This window comes from Diaphorina citri, unplaced genomic scaffold, assembly GCF_000475195.1.
Source record: "Diaphorina citri unplaced genomic scaffold, Diaci psyllid genome assembly version 1.1 scaffold807, whole genome shotgun sequence".
Taxonomy (NCBI): domain Eukaryota; kingdom Metazoa; phylum Arthropoda; class Insecta; order Hemiptera; family Psyllidae; genus Diaphorina; species Diaphorina citri.
In genome coordinates, this window is record NW_007378239.1 from 70,793 (window position 1) to 88,426 (window position 17,634).

General features: G+C 34.1%; 1 protein-coding gene and 1 long non-coding RNA gene across 2 annotated transcripts in view; both read left to right on the forward strand.

The window, feature by feature from the left end:
* LOC103512193 overlaps positions 1-17,634 on the forward strand; it is a 32,272-nt gene that overhangs the window by 7,651 nt on the left and 6,987 nt on the right. Inside the window, exons 5-15 of the mRNA XM_026825745.1 lie at positions 2,385-2,601; positions 2,967-3,140; positions 3,380-3,481; positions 3,886-4,053; positions 4,298-4,399; positions 4,747-4,860; positions 5,479-5,689; positions 6,419-6,626; positions 6,935-7,022; positions 15,366-15,749; positions 15,937-16,197. Of these exons, the coding sequence (XP_026681546.1) occupies positions 2,385-2,601; positions 2,967-3,140; positions 3,380-3,481; positions 3,886-4,053; positions 4,298-4,399; positions 4,747-4,860; positions 5,479-5,689; positions 6,419-6,626; positions 6,935-7,022; positions 15,366-15,749; positions 15,937-16,197 (2,029 nt within the window). The remainder of the gene's footprint in view (positions 1-2,384; positions 2,602-2,966; positions 3,141-3,379; positions 3,482-3,885; positions 4,054-4,297; positions 4,400-4,746; positions 4,861-5,478; positions 5,690-6,418; positions 6,627-6,934; positions 7,023-15,365; positions 15,750-15,936; positions 16,198-17,634) is intronic.
* LOC113468662 lies at positions 16,423-16,898 on the forward strand. The gene is made up of 2 exons (XR_003392329.1): positions 16,423-16,540; positions 16,837-16,898. It is a non-coding gene; the product is annotated as an uncharacterized LOC113468662 (long non-coding RNA).

Consider the following 17,634-nt stretch of genomic DNA (forward strand, 5'->3'; position numbering starts at 1 on the left):
GTTCTTAACTTGTTTAAATTTGTCATGCTTTCATCAGTTTGCTCTTCCACTTTGCTAAACCTTTATAAACGAGAAAATGTTGTATAAACCGCCTTAAACGAAACAAGCTGGGTCCGTCCCTCCGGGAATTTTTTAGCCCGTAGTTCGGACGTATTTTGGTTTTATCTGTTTTAATAATAGGTATGTTACCTATACCTTCGTACCTATGTACATATCGTACCTATGTGATTTCGCGATTATGTTCGCGGATTTCGCGATTATTTTCGCGGATTTCGCGATTATGTTCGCGGATTTGGTGATTTTTTTCGCGGATTTCGCGATTATGTTCGCGGATTTGGTGATTTTTTTCGCGGATTTCGCGATTATGTTCGCGGATTTGGTGATTTTTTTCGCGGATTTCGCGATTATGTTCGCGGATTTGGTGATTTTTTTCGCGGATTTCGCGATTATGTTCGCGGATTTGGTGATTTTTTTCGCGGATTTCGCGATTATGTTCGCGGATTTGGTGATTTTTTTCGCGGATTTCGCGATTATGTTCGCGGATTTGGTGATTTTTTTCGCGGATTTCGCGATTATGTTCGCGGATTTGGTGATTTTGTTCGCGGATTTGGCGATTATGTTCGCGGGTTTCGCGGTTATGTTCGCGGATTTCGCGATTATGTTCGCGGATTTGGTGATTTTGTTCGCGGATTTGGCGATTATGTTCGCGGATTTCGCGATTATTTTCGCGGATTTCGCGATTATTTTCGCGGATTTCGCGATTATTTTCGCGGATTTCGCGATTATTTTCGCGGATTTCGCGATTATTTTCGCGGATTTCGCGATTATTTTCGCGGATTTCGCGATTATTTTCGCGGATTTCGCGATTATTTTCGCGGATTTCGCGATTATTTTCGCGGATTTCGCGATTATTTTCGCGGATTTCGCGATTATTTTCGCGGATTTCGCGATTATTTTCGCGGATTTCGCGATTATTTTCGCGGATTTCGCGATTATTTTCGCGGATTTGGCGATTTTGTTCGCGGATTTTGCGATTATGTTCGCGGATTTGGCAATTATGTTCGCGGATTCGCGTCCCGAATCGACATTTTGGATATTTGGCAAGCCTACTTTTAGGGCTGTTTGCCCTTACACCTAAGCCTCAGAGTGGTCTTTTTGTATGAAAACATCCCTTAGGGGGAGTCTTGACTTGAGGTTAAAAATAGTTTTCCTCGTCTTATGTACCTATAGGAATTTGGCCTCAAAGTCCTCGAACTTTTAGGGCTGTTTGCCCTTACACCTAAGCCTCAGAGTGGTCTTTTTGTATGAATTCATCCCTTAGGGGGAGTCTTGACTTGAGGTTAAAAATAGTTTTCCTCGTCTTATGTACCTATAGGAATTTGGCCTCAAAGTCCTCGAATCAAGACTACCCCTTGAGAGGTGTTCAGTATTAACTGAGAGCTCCAGAAATCACAAATGTCCGTCACTCACCACACCCGACTTTGCTGACCATCTTTGATCTAAAAAAAGGGCACGTGTTTCGAAAATGATCTTTCACAATTTGGATAAAAATGTTTCTTAAAAGTTATCCCTGCCAAGTGGAGAACTGCAAGAAATTTTCCTATGACAGAAGTTGTAATAGTCTCAGAGCCCTCACGGGAGAAATAAACTGAAGATCTTGCTATTTTATTACAATGTAATTCCTTTATTCCTGATGGTTGCTTTGTACTCAATGCGCGACTAAGCTTAAGTATAAAGTTACTCTGAATAATTTAAAGTAGCAATTACTTTTGTCATAGGTACCTTAGACACAGTGCACAGCGGGAAAATTATGTTTCTAGCTTTTAGCACGGCATCGGTAGGGAAGTGAAGCCGATGTGTAGACTGTAGAGTCAATGAAGTAGTAACTTGATAGTTAAAATACAAGGATGTAGTACAAAAATAAAATGAAATTTACATGACTGTGAGAGTATGACAATAGGAGTGTATTTAGTATAGTAGCGAGTTGGAAGCAAGTAAAATGATCTTGACTCGAAATTGTAAAAAAGTCTATGAATAAGTAAAAATAATAATGTAGGTAATGTAATGTCGAAAATTTATTTGTATTAATGTAAGACATTTTTACTAATAATATGAAATCACTTTTTTGTCTTAAGTTCTTTTCTCGAGATTTACAATTCTCAAGTTTTCAAACTTGAACTTACATTTCTGTGTTCTAGGGAGTATGGCACAAGTCTATGAATAAGTAAAAATAATAATGTAGGTAATGCAATGTAGAAAATTTATTTGTATTAATGTAAGACATTTTTACTAATAATATGAAATCATTTTTTTGTCTTAAGTTCTTTTCTCGAGATTTACAATTCTCAAGTTTTCAAACTTGAACTTACATTTCTGTGTTCTAGGGAGTATGGCAATTCTTGTTCCTTGGAAATTTATCGCCCGTGTAAAGACGACACGAAAAAGAAGAAGAAAAAGAAACGGCCTGCTCCCATGCGATCCATTTCGACACCGTTGCCAGCAGCCTGTGAAGTGGCCAATGAGAGTCAAGCTAGGACTTCGGTATCCATGGATATCAGCAAGAAAGCTCTGGATCTGCCTGACATTCCTCCCATATTTGAGGTACGACAGAGGTTTTAACCCAAGTTTTTTGGCTATTGAAGTAGAACATAGATAGATTAGGTATAACCTAATAACCTAAAAGGATACCAACAAGTAGGTGGAGGACCTGCGGTAATCTGTAGGGTTGTTAGGTATACAGAAATTACGAGGTTGAAAAATTACCAACCTACAGTAAAACTTGCAAGTCAATAAATAAATACGTGAAACAATAATAAAAATGTTCATCTCGGCACATGTTTCAAAAGAATTTTCTTTGGATATTGCTCTTTTACTTATTCCTCTCGAAGCTGGGTGGGCACGGTGGCACATTCAGTCCGAAAATGGATCTTGCTGAAATGAATGAAACACCAAATTACTAATTTCAGGGTTTCGTAGGCGAACAAGGAAGGCTAGAGGGCATCAATCAATTAGTTAACACGGAAAAGAGTTACATAGCCTGTTTGCAGTTTGGCATAGCTCGGTTCCTGTTACCATTAGCAGAACGAAAAGACTTGTGCTCTCCCAAGGAACATGTGGTGCTTTTCCAAAATTCTCAAGAAGTAAGTTTGTTAAAGTTCTCACTTTGATAATATACGAGTATGTCTCATTCCAACACGAGAGATACGCGTCCTATATACATACGTAGGACACACCAGGGCGGTATTTAGGCTCCCTCGAGCTTCATTTTTCTCTTTTACTGTAGGCCAGACTCTGAAAATTTGGAACTCTCGTATTGGATAAAACTGAAATATAAAAACGAAAGCACCGTATAACTTTAACTTTATTTCTTTTCTTGCAGTTGCTCAGAATCTCAGAAGATATTTTAGAAAAATTGAACTCCAATCTTCCTGATTCAGATAAACCTTTTGCTTACAATATAGGTGAAATCTATTACAATAAGGTACGTACCTACATTGGATCGATTCACATTACTCTGTTTTATTAAAGGATTTTAATTTAATACAGCTCATAGATAGTGCCTACTCTACCAACTAGAAGAAATTGAAATGTGTTAGGTCCGCCACTCACGCTCAGACCTCAGACCTAGATCTGTCAGACGGTCTGAAATCTAGGTCTGCCAGACAGTCTGAGACATAGGTATGTCAGACAGTCTGAGACATAGGTATGTCAGACAGTCTGAGCGTGAATGGTCGAAAAATCTCGAGACCAACGTCTGTCAAACCGTGTGAGAGACCTGAAAAATAGAATAGAATACCGGATAGTTACCTTTATATATATATATATAACCTTTTTCCCACGGTATTTCAAATGATTTTATGTACCTTTTTCCGCCCATTTTTTCAGTTGGCTGTAACCGGTTCGTCGTACAGGAAATACTGTTGCGGCTTAAAGAAATCTTTCTGCATTTTAGCAGAAAAAACGAGAAATAAATCATTCATGACCATGCTGAATGAGCCTCCTATTCCTAAGAAACGACCTGATCTGATAGGATTCCTACATAAACCACTGGAAGTAAGTAAAACTTTCAGCTTGAAAAAGGTCATAATTTATAAAATATAACATAACCTCTATAGGCAAAAATTCCTGCCTAATAGTTTTTTGAGAGGGGGGGCTGGGAATTTGGAAAAACTGTGTTCATCCTGCAGGGTAGAAACTGAAAAAAAAAAAAAATCTCTCTAACTGAAGGATTTTTCCGTCTTTCTACAATAATAATAAGTTAAAGTCTGATATTGTGAGACGATTTATTCTGTTTCAGCATTTCAGGTTGGTTCTAAAATTATTGCAAGGTATTCTAAACTGTACAGCTCAAGATTCTAAAGACTATCAGTATCTCCTTCAAGTAGTCAATCAATATCAGGTAATATTCAAGTCTTCAAGTAAAATTATGAGCCACCTAATTATTATCTATAAGTTTGAGAAATTGAAGATTCATTTACGCCAATAACTTGCTACTAATACGACTAGCATATCTTTCTGATTAATATCCCTACATTACCTACATAATAAAGTGATATAGGAGCTCATGACACATCCACTAACAAAAACACAGAAATGTTCACCTATGAACGGGTAAAGTGACTTTTCAGTCTCATCCGATCCGTAAACAAGCCTTTTTTTTTAGTATTGGCTGGATTCTCAATGAGCTCTTCCACACAACCAGATATTATTTTCTTCTTTTAATTCCATTGTGTCTTCTGGTTTCAGACGACATACAAGGAGATCACTGTAGAGTCGGGGTTAATGGAACCCAAGGGAGAAGGCAAGCCTTTGTTGACGCTACAAGACCTGGAAAGTAGGCTGGTATTCACCAGATGTAAGGTGGGTAACAATATTGATTGAAGTATGTAGTGTATTCCGGTCCGCCAAGTCAAAAAGAAGCTGCCAAGAGATAAAACTTATCGATAAATTTTGTATCTATAAATGCCCAATATTTTGAGGAAATAGAGTGACCCGATTAGCTTTGATAGACTGATTTCTGGCCGATCTTACCTTTGAGGGTTAACACAGTGTCAAGGGCTTTTTTTGACGTCATCCTTTTGATTTACTCAGGCCAGTATTTCTTGAACTCAGTGCCTCATATCACCAAAGTATGGAAAAGTATCTTACAAGTGTAATAGCCAATGGAAAAGCAGAATTTTGAATTTGGACGAATTAGATCCAAATATGGAATTGTAAATACTTTTCCATACTTTGGTGTTATACCTAGGGCACTGGTGGATTAACTAAAAACTCTCTGTGCTAAGGTTGAGCAATAAAGGTACAAAAACCGAGTCGGTCAGAGCCTACTGATAAAACACTAATCGAAAGGTGTGTACACACATGGTTGACGGCCATCGTCCGATGTGAATTTATTGTGTATCGATGTGGATTGACGTCGATCGACGGCGGGTCGACTATGTTTAGACACACCTTAACAATAATCTCTCTTTTTTCCAGCCTTTCGCCCTGGAATCTTCTGGAAGATCGTGGATATTTGGAGGCGATCTGACCAGGATTGAAGGCAATGTTGCCAAACGGTACTGGGCTCTCTTGTTCACCGACATCATTGTATTTGCCAAAGTTAGTAGGGACCGAGTGATCTTCATAACGGAAGAACCCCTGCCCTTACTACAAGTTGTCCATGCTGTGTACAATATTAGGAGAAAAGGTAAGTCTTCGTTTCTGGAAATACCTAGGGACGTATCTTTCGAAATATCTATGTACGTATCGCACTTTTTCCCCGAAGTACCAAGTTGAACTCTTTACCACTGAGCCACTATAGCCGAATCTTTTGGAAAAGGAAGAAAAAAATGTTAACGAGGACTAAAGATTCCGATATTTCTACGGAAAAACAAGGAAGTCTATTTTGAACCTATTAAGTAGTCTATTTTGAACCTATTAAGTAGTAAAATGAAAATTTTGAGAAAAATATTAATAATCATAGATAGATAAATGATGAGATTAGACCTCCTAAAATGGTCCTCGATTCCTGAAAAACTATCAATTCATCTCCGAGACGAAACTCGGTGCAAACAATTCATCTCATTCGCATTTTTGATTTCAGAGACGGATTTCCGATTAGTGCTAAGTGATAAACCAAGAGACGTGGATAGTCCAGTGGCATCCAATTGAACTCTTTACCACTGAGCTACTATAGCCGAAGCTATTGGAAAAGGAAGAAAAAAATGTTAACGAGGACTAAAGATTCCGATATTTCTACGGAAAAACAAGGAAGTCTATTTTGAACCTATTAAGTAAAATGAAAATTTTGAGAAAAATATTAATAATCATAGATTAGACCTCCTAAAATGGTCCTCGATTCCTGAAAAACTATCAATTCATCTCTGAGACGAAACTCGGTGCAAACAATTAATCTCATTCGCATTTTTGATTTCAGAGACGGATTTCCGATTAGTGCTAAGTGATAAACCAAGAGACGTGGATAGTCCAGTGGCATCCAGCTGTGCGAATCTCTCCCTGCCTATATTTCCAAATGTTCTGAGAAAAACCAAAGTTCCAAAATTTTACAAGCGACAGCTCATAAGGCTGAGAGCTCCCACTATTGAACTAAAGGCTGTGTGGCAAAATCTGATAAATAGACAAGTGTAAGTTAAATATAATCAAGAATTTGTGTGAACGCCTGGAAACTAAAAGTGTATGCAATACGCACAGCATGAAATATTACTTTTCAGTTTAATGGCAAAGATAGTAAAACAGGCTTCTTAATTATTATTGTTATTATTCCTAGAATTTAATTATTATTATTTTATATTTATACTATGGAATGGCTGTTTATGGATTAATTAAATTAATAAACTTGAATATTTTGTGAAGAAAAAATTAATCAATAAATTAGTCAAGTCTCCTTGTTGTCTTTTTTAACTACCTATATTATTTTGTCTCCTGTTCTCAGAATTTACTTGAATACGGGACGTGGTACCACGCCAATTGGTACGCCGGATAGTCAAGACCTTTACGTGGACTGGGAATCCAATCATCAGGTAGTAACATCTTCCAGCAATTCCATATCCTCTTGAGATTAACTTTCGAATCGAGTAAAATTTAGTCGAAATTTTAGTAAAAAATTGTGCTGTTGCGAACTATATTCACCCTAGATTCCATTACTCCGTGCAAACGTGTTCCTTACACTATTATTCCGAGAGGTTGCACAACGGGTGTTCTTCATTCATTTTTGGTTTTGTTAGCCAAACGTAAGTAGCAGGGATAAGATACCTAGGAAGAATTTGGAATCCCGAAACAGGTCACATATCCTCGAAAAACAATATCCTACATTTGTGTTTCTTCAAGATCTAGAATGGATCTTTTTCAGAACTATTCAGGCTGTTATTCCGATTTTTTTCAACGGTCAAGTTTGCTAGCAGACCTAAAATGACTGAAGAATACTGCCATTTTTTCTTTGACAAGGGAGAACATAGTTTCGTTTGTCCAATCCCCCTCTATCCTTCTGAAAAAACATTGATGAGAAAATGTCACATGAACATGAAACAATTGAACACGTTTCGCTTATAGCTCAACAGAAAGTGGCCAAACTTAACCAAAGTTAGATAACGCTTTAGCCACATGCAGATTGACTTTAGATAGAACATTAACGTAATGTACGTACATTATTGGCGATACAATCACGTGGTTGGAAATAGATAGTGCAACAATCGCGCATATTATTATTAGGTATGTTGTATATTCACACTTTTATTTAGCAATATGCAAAAGGTTTTATTACCTAGGACTTTTTTGCAAGAGAGATGTTACGCATTATGTAAAAATATGCATTCATTAGTAAATTTAAGGTCTTACTTGTACTTTAAAATACAATATTGATTTATCATTAGAAGAACAGTTTTACATTGCTTACCTATTGATATGTTAACATGAATTTTCAGGACTCAAAGCGTACCCGTACAAAAACAAATCTCATCCGGGAGCTCTTGGAAAGTTGCGCTTGAGATTGCTTGAGAATTATTTGCAAATTATTTATCATTTCATTGTGAATACTGAAAATTATCACTTACATGAGCTCCTAATATTGCGCCTGAACTTTTACTGGTACCTTGCTATACTTCCACCACAACGAATTACCTACGGGTGATTCAAGAGCACTTGTGTTTTAGAATTTACACGCACGCAGTGTGACAACAAATTTATTCCATTTGGTCTGTTTTTCGTTCACAAAAATGTCCGTCTATTTTGCTTCTTTTTTCAATTCATTCACTAGCTTAGGATTTAAGCTGTCAAATTGTGATTAATCATTTTCATAGGTTTTAGCTTTTTTTAAAGCAAACAATATCATATTTAGATATTCCATTTTGAAGTACACATATTTTTTTGTCTCCTTTTGTGGGATCAAAAATATTGAAAACTCATCAATTCATTCACTAGCTTAGGATTTAAGCTGTCAAATTGTGATTAATCATTTTCATAGGTTTTAGCTTTTTTTTTAAGCAAACAATATCATATTTAGATATTCCATTTTGAAGTACACATATTTTTTTGTCTCCTTTTGTGGGATCAAAAATATTGAAAACTCAATTGTGATAATGAACATTCTAATAATATATTACCACTCTATCTTTAAATTTTACCAAAATTGGTTCATATAGGTATGCACTACTCAACTTTCTAACCTCTTTGATTCAAGTTTTCAGTTGAAAAAAAATCTTTACTTTTTTTGCTTTAAGAAACGTAAGATTGTTTGTGTACTTTATTTGTGTTTTAATCCCCTTCCTATTAATTTCTAATATCTATTTACCCTATAAATCAAGTCGTGCAGTAATCTATGATAGTACCAACCAATTTTAAAGCTTTCTTGTAAGTAGCAGGGATAAGATAGGAAGACTTTGGAATCCCGAAACAGATCACATTATATCCTCGAAAAACAATATCCTACCTTTGTGTTTCTTCAAGATCTAGAATGGATTTTTTTCAAAACTATTCAGGCTGTTATTCCGATTTTTTTCAACGGTCAAGTTTGCTAGCAGACCTAAAATGATTGAAGAATACTGCCATTTTTTCTTTGACAAGGGAGAACATAGTTTTGTTTGTCCAATCCCCCTCTATCCTTCTGAAACAACATTGATGAGAAAATGTCACATGAACATGAAACAATTGAACACGTTTCGCTTATAGCTCAACAGAAAGTGGCCAAACTTAACCAAAGTTAGATAACGCTTTAGCCACATGCAGATTGACTTTAGATAGAACATTAATGTAATGTAGGTACGTACATTATTGGCGATACAATCACGTGGTTGGAAATAGATAGTGCTACAATCGCGCATATTATTATTATTATTAGGTAGGTATGTTGTATATTCACACTTTTATTTAGCAATATGCAAAAGGTTTTATTATCTAGGACTTTTTTTGCAAGAGAGATGTTACGCATTATGTAAAAATATGCATTCATTAGTAAATTTAAGGTCTTACTTGTACTTTAAAATACAATATTGATTTATCATTAGAAGAACAGTTTTACATTGCTTACCTATTGATATGTTAACATGAATTTTCAGGACTCAAAGCGTACCCGTACAAAAACAAATCTCATCCGGGAGCTCTTGGAAAGTTGCGCTTGAGATTGCTTGAGAATTATTTGCAAATTATTTATCATTTCATTGTGAATACTGAAAATTATCACTTACATGAGCTCCTAATATTGCGCCTGAACTTTTACTGGTACCTTGCTATACTTCCACCACAACGAATTACCTACGGGTGATTCAAGAGCACTTGTGTTTTAGAATTTACACGCACGCAGTGTGACAACAAATTTATTCCATTTGGTCTGTTTTTCGTTCACAAAAATGTCCGTCTATTTTGCTTCTTTTTTCAATTCATTCACTAGCTTAGGATTTAAGCTGTCAAATTGTGATTAATCATTTTCATAGGTTTTAGCTTTTTTTAAAGCAAACAATATCATATTTAGATATTCCATTTTGAAGTACACATATTTTTTTGTCTCCTTTTGTGGGATCAAAAATATTGAAAACTCAATTGTGATAATGAACATTCTAATAATATATTACCACTCTATCTTTAAATTCTACCAAAATTGGTTCATATAGGTATGCACTACTCAACTTTCTAACCTCTTTGATTCAAGTTTTCAGTTGAAAAAAAATCTTTACTTTTTTGCTTTAAGAAACGTTGTAAGATTGTTTGTGTACTTTATTTGTGTTTTAATCCCCTTCCTATTAATTTCTAATATCTATTTACCCTATAAATCAAGTCGTGCAGTAATCTATGATAGTACCAACCAATTTTAAAGCTTTCTTAGTTACCTTCTTACTTATATTTATGTATATTACCTACTTACTTTTATTTTTTCTTCAATTTTGCATAGTTACCTATATTTGAATCTTTTCCTATATTTTGAACCAAAAGTTAGATTTAAATACAATAAGTTAGCAGGACAAAATGTCGATAAATATTTTTGTTTTCCTGTTTCCCGGGCGAGTTTTTTTCTACAATAAGTGAGATCTTTACGAAAATGCTAGGGATATTTGGATGCAACATGGAAAAATGATTCTTTGAAATTCATTTACGTGCCAAATATAATACCTGAACTTTATTACCAATTTATTTTTTACTACCTATAAATATTAAATAAGTCAAAAAATTACTGCCATGTGAAATTAAAGAACTTGTAGCAGTTGGGCTGGCTTTTAATATAAAGGGAGCAGGGTGCAAATGAACCAAAGCAATGAAAGATTTTTGATGGGTATAAAGAACTTTCAAGCTTTCTTAGTTACCTTCTTACTTATATTTATGTATATTACCTACTTTACTTTTATTTTTTCTTCAATTTTGCATAGTTACCTATATTTGAATCGTTTCCTATATTTTGAACCAAAAGTTAGATTTAAATACAATAAGTTAGCAGGACAAAATGTCGATAAATATTTTTGTTTTCCTGTTTCCCGCGCGAGTTTTTTTCTACAATAAGTGAGGTCTTTACGAAAATGCTAGGGATATTTGGATGCAACATGGAAAAATGATTCTTTGAAATTCATTTACGTGCCAAATATAATACCTGAACTTTATTACCAATTTATTTTTTATTATACCTAAATATTAAATAAGTCAAAAAATTACTGCCTTGTGAAATTAAAGAACTTTTAGCAGTTGGGCTGGCTTTTAATATAAAGGGAGCAGGGTGCAAATGAACCAAAGCAATGAAAGATTTTTGATGGGTATAAAGAACTTTTCGTAGTGGAACGAGATGAAAATTTCTCATTTTCTTCATTTTAATAGTCATAGGTATATTTTGTTTTGTTAATTCGTTTCGTAATATTTGTTTTAAAATCTTACCAAACATTTAACTCACCTTAATTTAAACAGAAAATATTTTTCTTCTAAAGTTTTCAGTCTAACAATTTCTTTCCGAATTAAATGCTAGTGTAGTTATTGAAGTACGGTCAAGTTAACCTCTTTTTAAATATAATACATATTATTTATTATTGTTTCATTTATTTTTGAATGGGTATATTTTATTGTACAAAAATTGATGTTGCTCTCTATATAAATATTTATTAAAGTTTAATTTATTATTCTGATTCTAAAAATTTGGTTTTCATTCACTTCAGTTATCTACTATTTATTATTTTTATTTTTTCTCATATCAAGAAGCATTCCCTATGTTTGTGTATGCCAGCCAAATGAACGACTTAAAAATAACAATGAGGTATTTGAATGAATAGCAGTTTACTAGCCTTGAGTATGAGTTTAAATTTCTCTTACCTCTTTTGTTTATTAGTTTCAAGTAGGTTAGATAAATGACCAATTCTCAGTAATATGTATATGTATAATATAAATTGTTTGCATAATTGTAGGCAGCAAAGATTATAAATTAATAATAATTCTTATCATTATGATTAACTTCTCAATCAATATCCTAAACAACATCAAATACAAGTACAATAATTGCCCTCATTGCTATTTTTAAGCATTTTGTATTTCATTATTTAGGTTTATGTACTTATTTATTAGGAATGATGGAAAGTTGTTTCTTTATTCTTCCTACATTCCCTATCTCTACCTTGTGCACATTTACTTTAAAATGCTCTCTCAATTTGTTGTGGAAAATATCTACCATTAGAGTAATGAAGACTAGATATTAATCAATTTTGAGATCTTTGAGGATAAGACTAAGTCTATGAAGACTCGATTACTTCGAGTATTTCCAGCTGGATTGAATAATATAAAAAATGATAATATACATATAATAACATCGTCCACAATTAATAGACTAGAGGACTAGACAGCTAGATATGACTCTTGCTAGATTTTGGATCGCTCATATCATGATTTACATCAAGTTCTTCCAAGCAAGATATCATATTAACGTACGGCATTAGCAAATGTAAACATGGAAATACTTAACCGGATTTATAAATACCTTTAGGTTTGTACTCATCAACATTTAGACTTTATCTGCCATTATTAATTCTCTATTTTATTGCATGCACTTTCTTATGCTTTGCTTTTTCATTTTGTAAAGTCGTAGTGTTAGTTTGTTTGAAATTAAATCTCCTATTTCAACTAAGGCGCCTAATTATAGCACATAGGTACTAACATAGATTACAACCAATATGATTTTTTGACTCTTGTAAATATTGAAACTACATAATATGTAGTCACCGCAAAGTGGTTTCTTAGACGATCACTTGAATTGTACAATGTATCTGTTATTTAATCCATGCATTTAATCCTTCTAAGTGACAAGTTTGTGATTTTGACATGTACCTAAATTTTGAATATCGTAAAAACTTGAATCAAAGTGAGGCTGAATGACGAGACTTTTTTTCTCTCCCTTATTGTTTCTTATTTTCCCTCCCTCTCATTAAATGCTGAATAATACATGCAAGATAAACATATTATTAAATGACCAACAGGACTTTGAACACTACCTGCTATAAGCTAGAAACTTGGAGTATGAATTCTTTCTATTCGTTTCGTTCTCTTTTTGCATGCTGAGTGTGAACTTTTAGATGTGGTAGTTTTTTGCCCTCCTAAGGTTTTCTTTTTATTGCTGAATTTATTTCAAGAAAATTATTTAAAATATCTTGTTTTTGTGGAGCATTGCATGAATAATAATTGTGTCGAGTTTTTGATATACGTCTCTCCTTTTCTCCATAGACTTGGCTTTAATTTACGTGGGATCACCTTTTGTTATAGGTATTTAGTATTATTCTTTTAATTGGGTTTTATTTTTCAACACTACTTCTGTATGACCCTCATCTTCCACAGCTCAAATAATAAAGAAGAACGAAGATCTAAGTATTTTAGGTAGGCCATTTTCTTCTTCTTTTCCTCCTCCTCCTAATGTAAAGTTTTTTGTTGACCACTTATCGCCAAACGTTGAAGTTCTTTTCTTTATAAGTTCATGTTGTGTTATGTCAAAACACTAGTGTCCGTGTGACCTGCATGCCCTGTTTTCACGAACTAGGGTTCACACCTCACGTGAATTTACGTTAAATTATTTTTTATTGGCTTACGAATCTGACTTCGTTTTCGAAATTCTTTCAGATGGACAAACAAGAATCATAAATATTTTGACCCGAGCCAGTTCGTTCATGGGAGAAAAGTTTGCAACGATCGAGAAATTGGTTGGGGATGACAAGAGCGTAGCTTTTACATTTTTTGATAGGTAAGGTTCCTCTCTTCTTTATTACACTAGATTCGATAGAAAGTTACCAATTTTATATTGTGTGTCTCATTTTACGAGTATTTCAAGTGAAAAAGTATCAGCTCAACGCTCACCAGCTTGTCATTACTTTCTGGCGATTACATGATATAAAGGACTTCAAAATCAAGGGTGTGAGTCATAGCATACCCATCCCATATTATGTCCCTGTTCACGTGGACGAGAAAAGATACAATACAATGTCCAATTAGGTACTGAATAAGAGGAGTAAACTGTTGATATATTTTCAAACGAAATATGAGGTTTGTCCACTCTGGAAGTCAACCAGGGACCCTCTGAATGGAAAGCATGTTAACACTGGACTAAGCGTGCTCCTATCCTCGATTTCTAATGTCATAAAAGATCTAACCAGGTCGCAGTGACATAGGGTGTTTATTATACTTGATTGGAGACTCGGTAACTTTGTGAAGGTCCATTTTAACTGTTGGGTTGTATAGAAAACGAATACTGCTTCACTTTTACAGTGTTGAACATAGCCGATGGCCCTACTTATACTAATCCTCGATTTCTTTCGTAGATATCTTCGATCCAAAACGGCTGACTCCATCAAACCACTTCCGGCAACTTCCACAACTCTGGGGGGTGAGGACGACTGTGAAACTCTGTCCGGGTCTGAGAAATGGGGGACGCACTTTCAAAACATATTCTCATTTTTTATCGTTGGAGAGGACAATGTTGATTTTATGAAATTTAGTCATGAAATCCAACATTCTGCTTACGTATGTATACGTAATTCGGAGTAATTTAGTTTACATTACTGTACACAATTCTAAACTATTTCTTAGAATTTTTAAATGACATATCTATTTTATTTATAGAACATGAAATTAACTCACTGTTTTTCTCGGTCAATGGAAGTTTTATTAGACTTTTTTTTTCAATTCCCCCATAGTGTTTTATAATACCTGTGCTTTCATCTACTTGTGATTATTCAATGGTCGTATACCATTTTACATCTAGATGTTACAATTTATTAGTATCTATCTATTGTTCATTGTGTTCCACATTTTTATTTTATAGGTTGTTAGAATCATCGATTTTTTCACGAGGAGTTCTTAAACCCCAATAGTTATTAATCTTCCCATACTCTAACATGATTATCTTTCTAATGTTTAATATCCATTATATTCAAAGCTTTCAGGCATGAGGCATGTCCCCAATCCCCTGTAGATCCCTCTAGAAACGTTCAATACTGTATAGCCATTTCATATTAGTTGGTTTTCTGTTATGAACAGATTTATACCATTCTATGAACTCTAGCAATTATATGGGAATTAGTTTCCAACGGAGTTTTAAGACACCGTATTTGGCATTTGAGCAGTTTATTAAAATAAAATAAAAAAAAACGAGGTATTTTTTTTCATGATTTACAGTTTTGTTCCTAAGGTACCTACTTATGTGTAAATTTTCCTTCTTACCTCCCAAAAACAGTTAAAATACACGAATAACAATATTATTAGTGTTTCCATTACACTATCTATAATTTTATCAATAGAAATTGACGTAATAATAATAACAACGCACAAAATTTATACATGATCACCTTGCACTATGTCCACACATTTACGTAAACATTTTTATACACGAGACACCCTGTAACAAATTATTAATTTATTTACAGAGATTATACTCACCAGAACCTAGAGCGTCCATTGTTGGTAGCACAACTAAAAAAGCATCGGAAATAATTGAATATAAATGTAATAAATTAGCCAAAATGGGATATAAAGAAAACGCCATACATCTGTCGAAATGGCTGAAAGGTGAAATTGGATCTTCAGGGACTCCAACCCCAGGATCTGAATTAGAATTTGATATTTGGTCCGAAGACGCATTGAAGAAAAGGACTTCCGAGATAAAAACAGAGCATGAACATATATTTTACACAGATAGAGCTAGAAATATTAGTAGATGCGAAGTGGTCTTTCTCTCTGCCAACCCTACACCTGTTCATGAAGACCATACTCCTCATAAAGTAGAAGCTGTAGTGGAACTACATGAAAAGGTAAGTGTTACAGACATACAAACAATATTTCCTAATAAACTAGGTTCCAAATAAAGCAATCTAAAAGATTTAGTAATCACAACCTGTGTGTTAAACCATGAGACCAAGATAAAAATAGCAATACTATTACATTTAAAGTCATTCGCATTGTAACATTTTTTCTCTTTGCTTTTGTTTTCAATTTTAGCCTAAATATAAAACTCCTCACAGATTCGAAGATGAATTTACCGATATTCAAAAATCTATATGTCAAAATTGTCAAGAGCGAGGGCATTCCTCATGTCACAAAGGTAGAAATCTATCTCACAATGTTGATCATATTGCGTCGTCTTCTGATACTATTAGCGTATTTCCATCCAATAGTGAAAACAATTGTTTAGTTCCTCAATTTTCAATTGTTCCTCCAACACCGCCTGTGAGAGGAAGAACTCTCAGCCAAACATCTATGGTGAGTAATTAATAATGTAAAATAAAGTCTCTCTCTCTCTCTCTCTCTCTCTTCCTCTCCCTCACTCACTCTCGATTAATGTCCAATTTAATGAAAGATTAAAAGAACAATAAAAGACAACGAAGGAACTAACTTAGATGCCTTTATGGAATCAGAAGGAAAGGAAATAATTGAACCTACTTATGTCCCTCTTAATTTTTGTGATTCCTGTGATTTTTGTTCCAGAACAAAATTCTTTAGTCGGGCCAAAAGTGAGGACAACAACTCGAGCTCAAAACATAATCACAACAATTCAAAACATTGGTCGTCCAAAGAATCGTATTCCTCTAGTTTTGATTCTCAGGTAGGTAATCTTTTTTTGAGATCACAAATGTTGAAGTGTTACACAGTATGAAAAAACAGAGAGAACTGCTCCAAATTGTATAAAAAAGGAGAAAAATACTATACCTTGGACTTAAAAGAAAAATACTATACCAAAATATGAATCTGTACAAAGATTGTATGTTTATTAAAACGGTTAAAGAGGACTTTTTATACTAATTGGCTACTCAGTTCTAGTCGACGGTGGCGGTAAAAATAAGACAAAAAAATCTAATTCTAAAATTCTTTTTGTGCCACCTTCCGATCTCTCTGTTTCAGAATAATCGCCAGGCCGAAAAAAGCTTCTGGAATCATTTGACGAAAAAAGACAAGAACAGCAAGAAATTGAAATGACGAACAAATCCAGCGCTGATCTCTGTAGTAGTCTCAAATTTACGTTTGAATATTTTCATTTATTTTGGTCACGATCTGGTATAGCTCAAATTGTCTCTAACAGTCTGATTACTTCTTCAAGGATTCCTCAGTGAATTTACAAATACCACTAAATTAATTGTAAAACTACCACCCGCAAAGTAGGTAGATAGAGAGAGCCTCAAGATCTTTTTGCACACAAGTAATCGACCTGCCTTAGTGTAATCTATCTTTTAAAAAAATAAAACCGATAAAAAACAATTTTATTACTCTCTTTTAAACTTTAGACGAAGTTCGGAAATTCCAGTAATCATCCTTTCTAACCTAAGGAGGATCTATAAATTCATCATCATTTTTTTTTTTATATATACGAATTCCTCTGTTGAATTAATGAGTCCATTCCTCAAACTGGGCAGTTTATAAAACGTCTTTGAGTTCTATTAACGCCGTTTTAACCATGATCCCTCCAATTATATTAGAAAACGAAAAACAAATGGGTAATTGTGTAAATAATAAATGTCAATTTTTACGTGTATTACGCTTATAACATTGATGTTTGATGTACTGTTTATTTAAATGTTTATTGAATGTTTATTGAATGTTTAATAAATTTATATGTTTTCCATATAAAAAAGTGTTTTATTTGGTAGGTATTATGTATTTTATTTATTCTAAGGAAATGGGTACTACATAATGGGGAAAAGG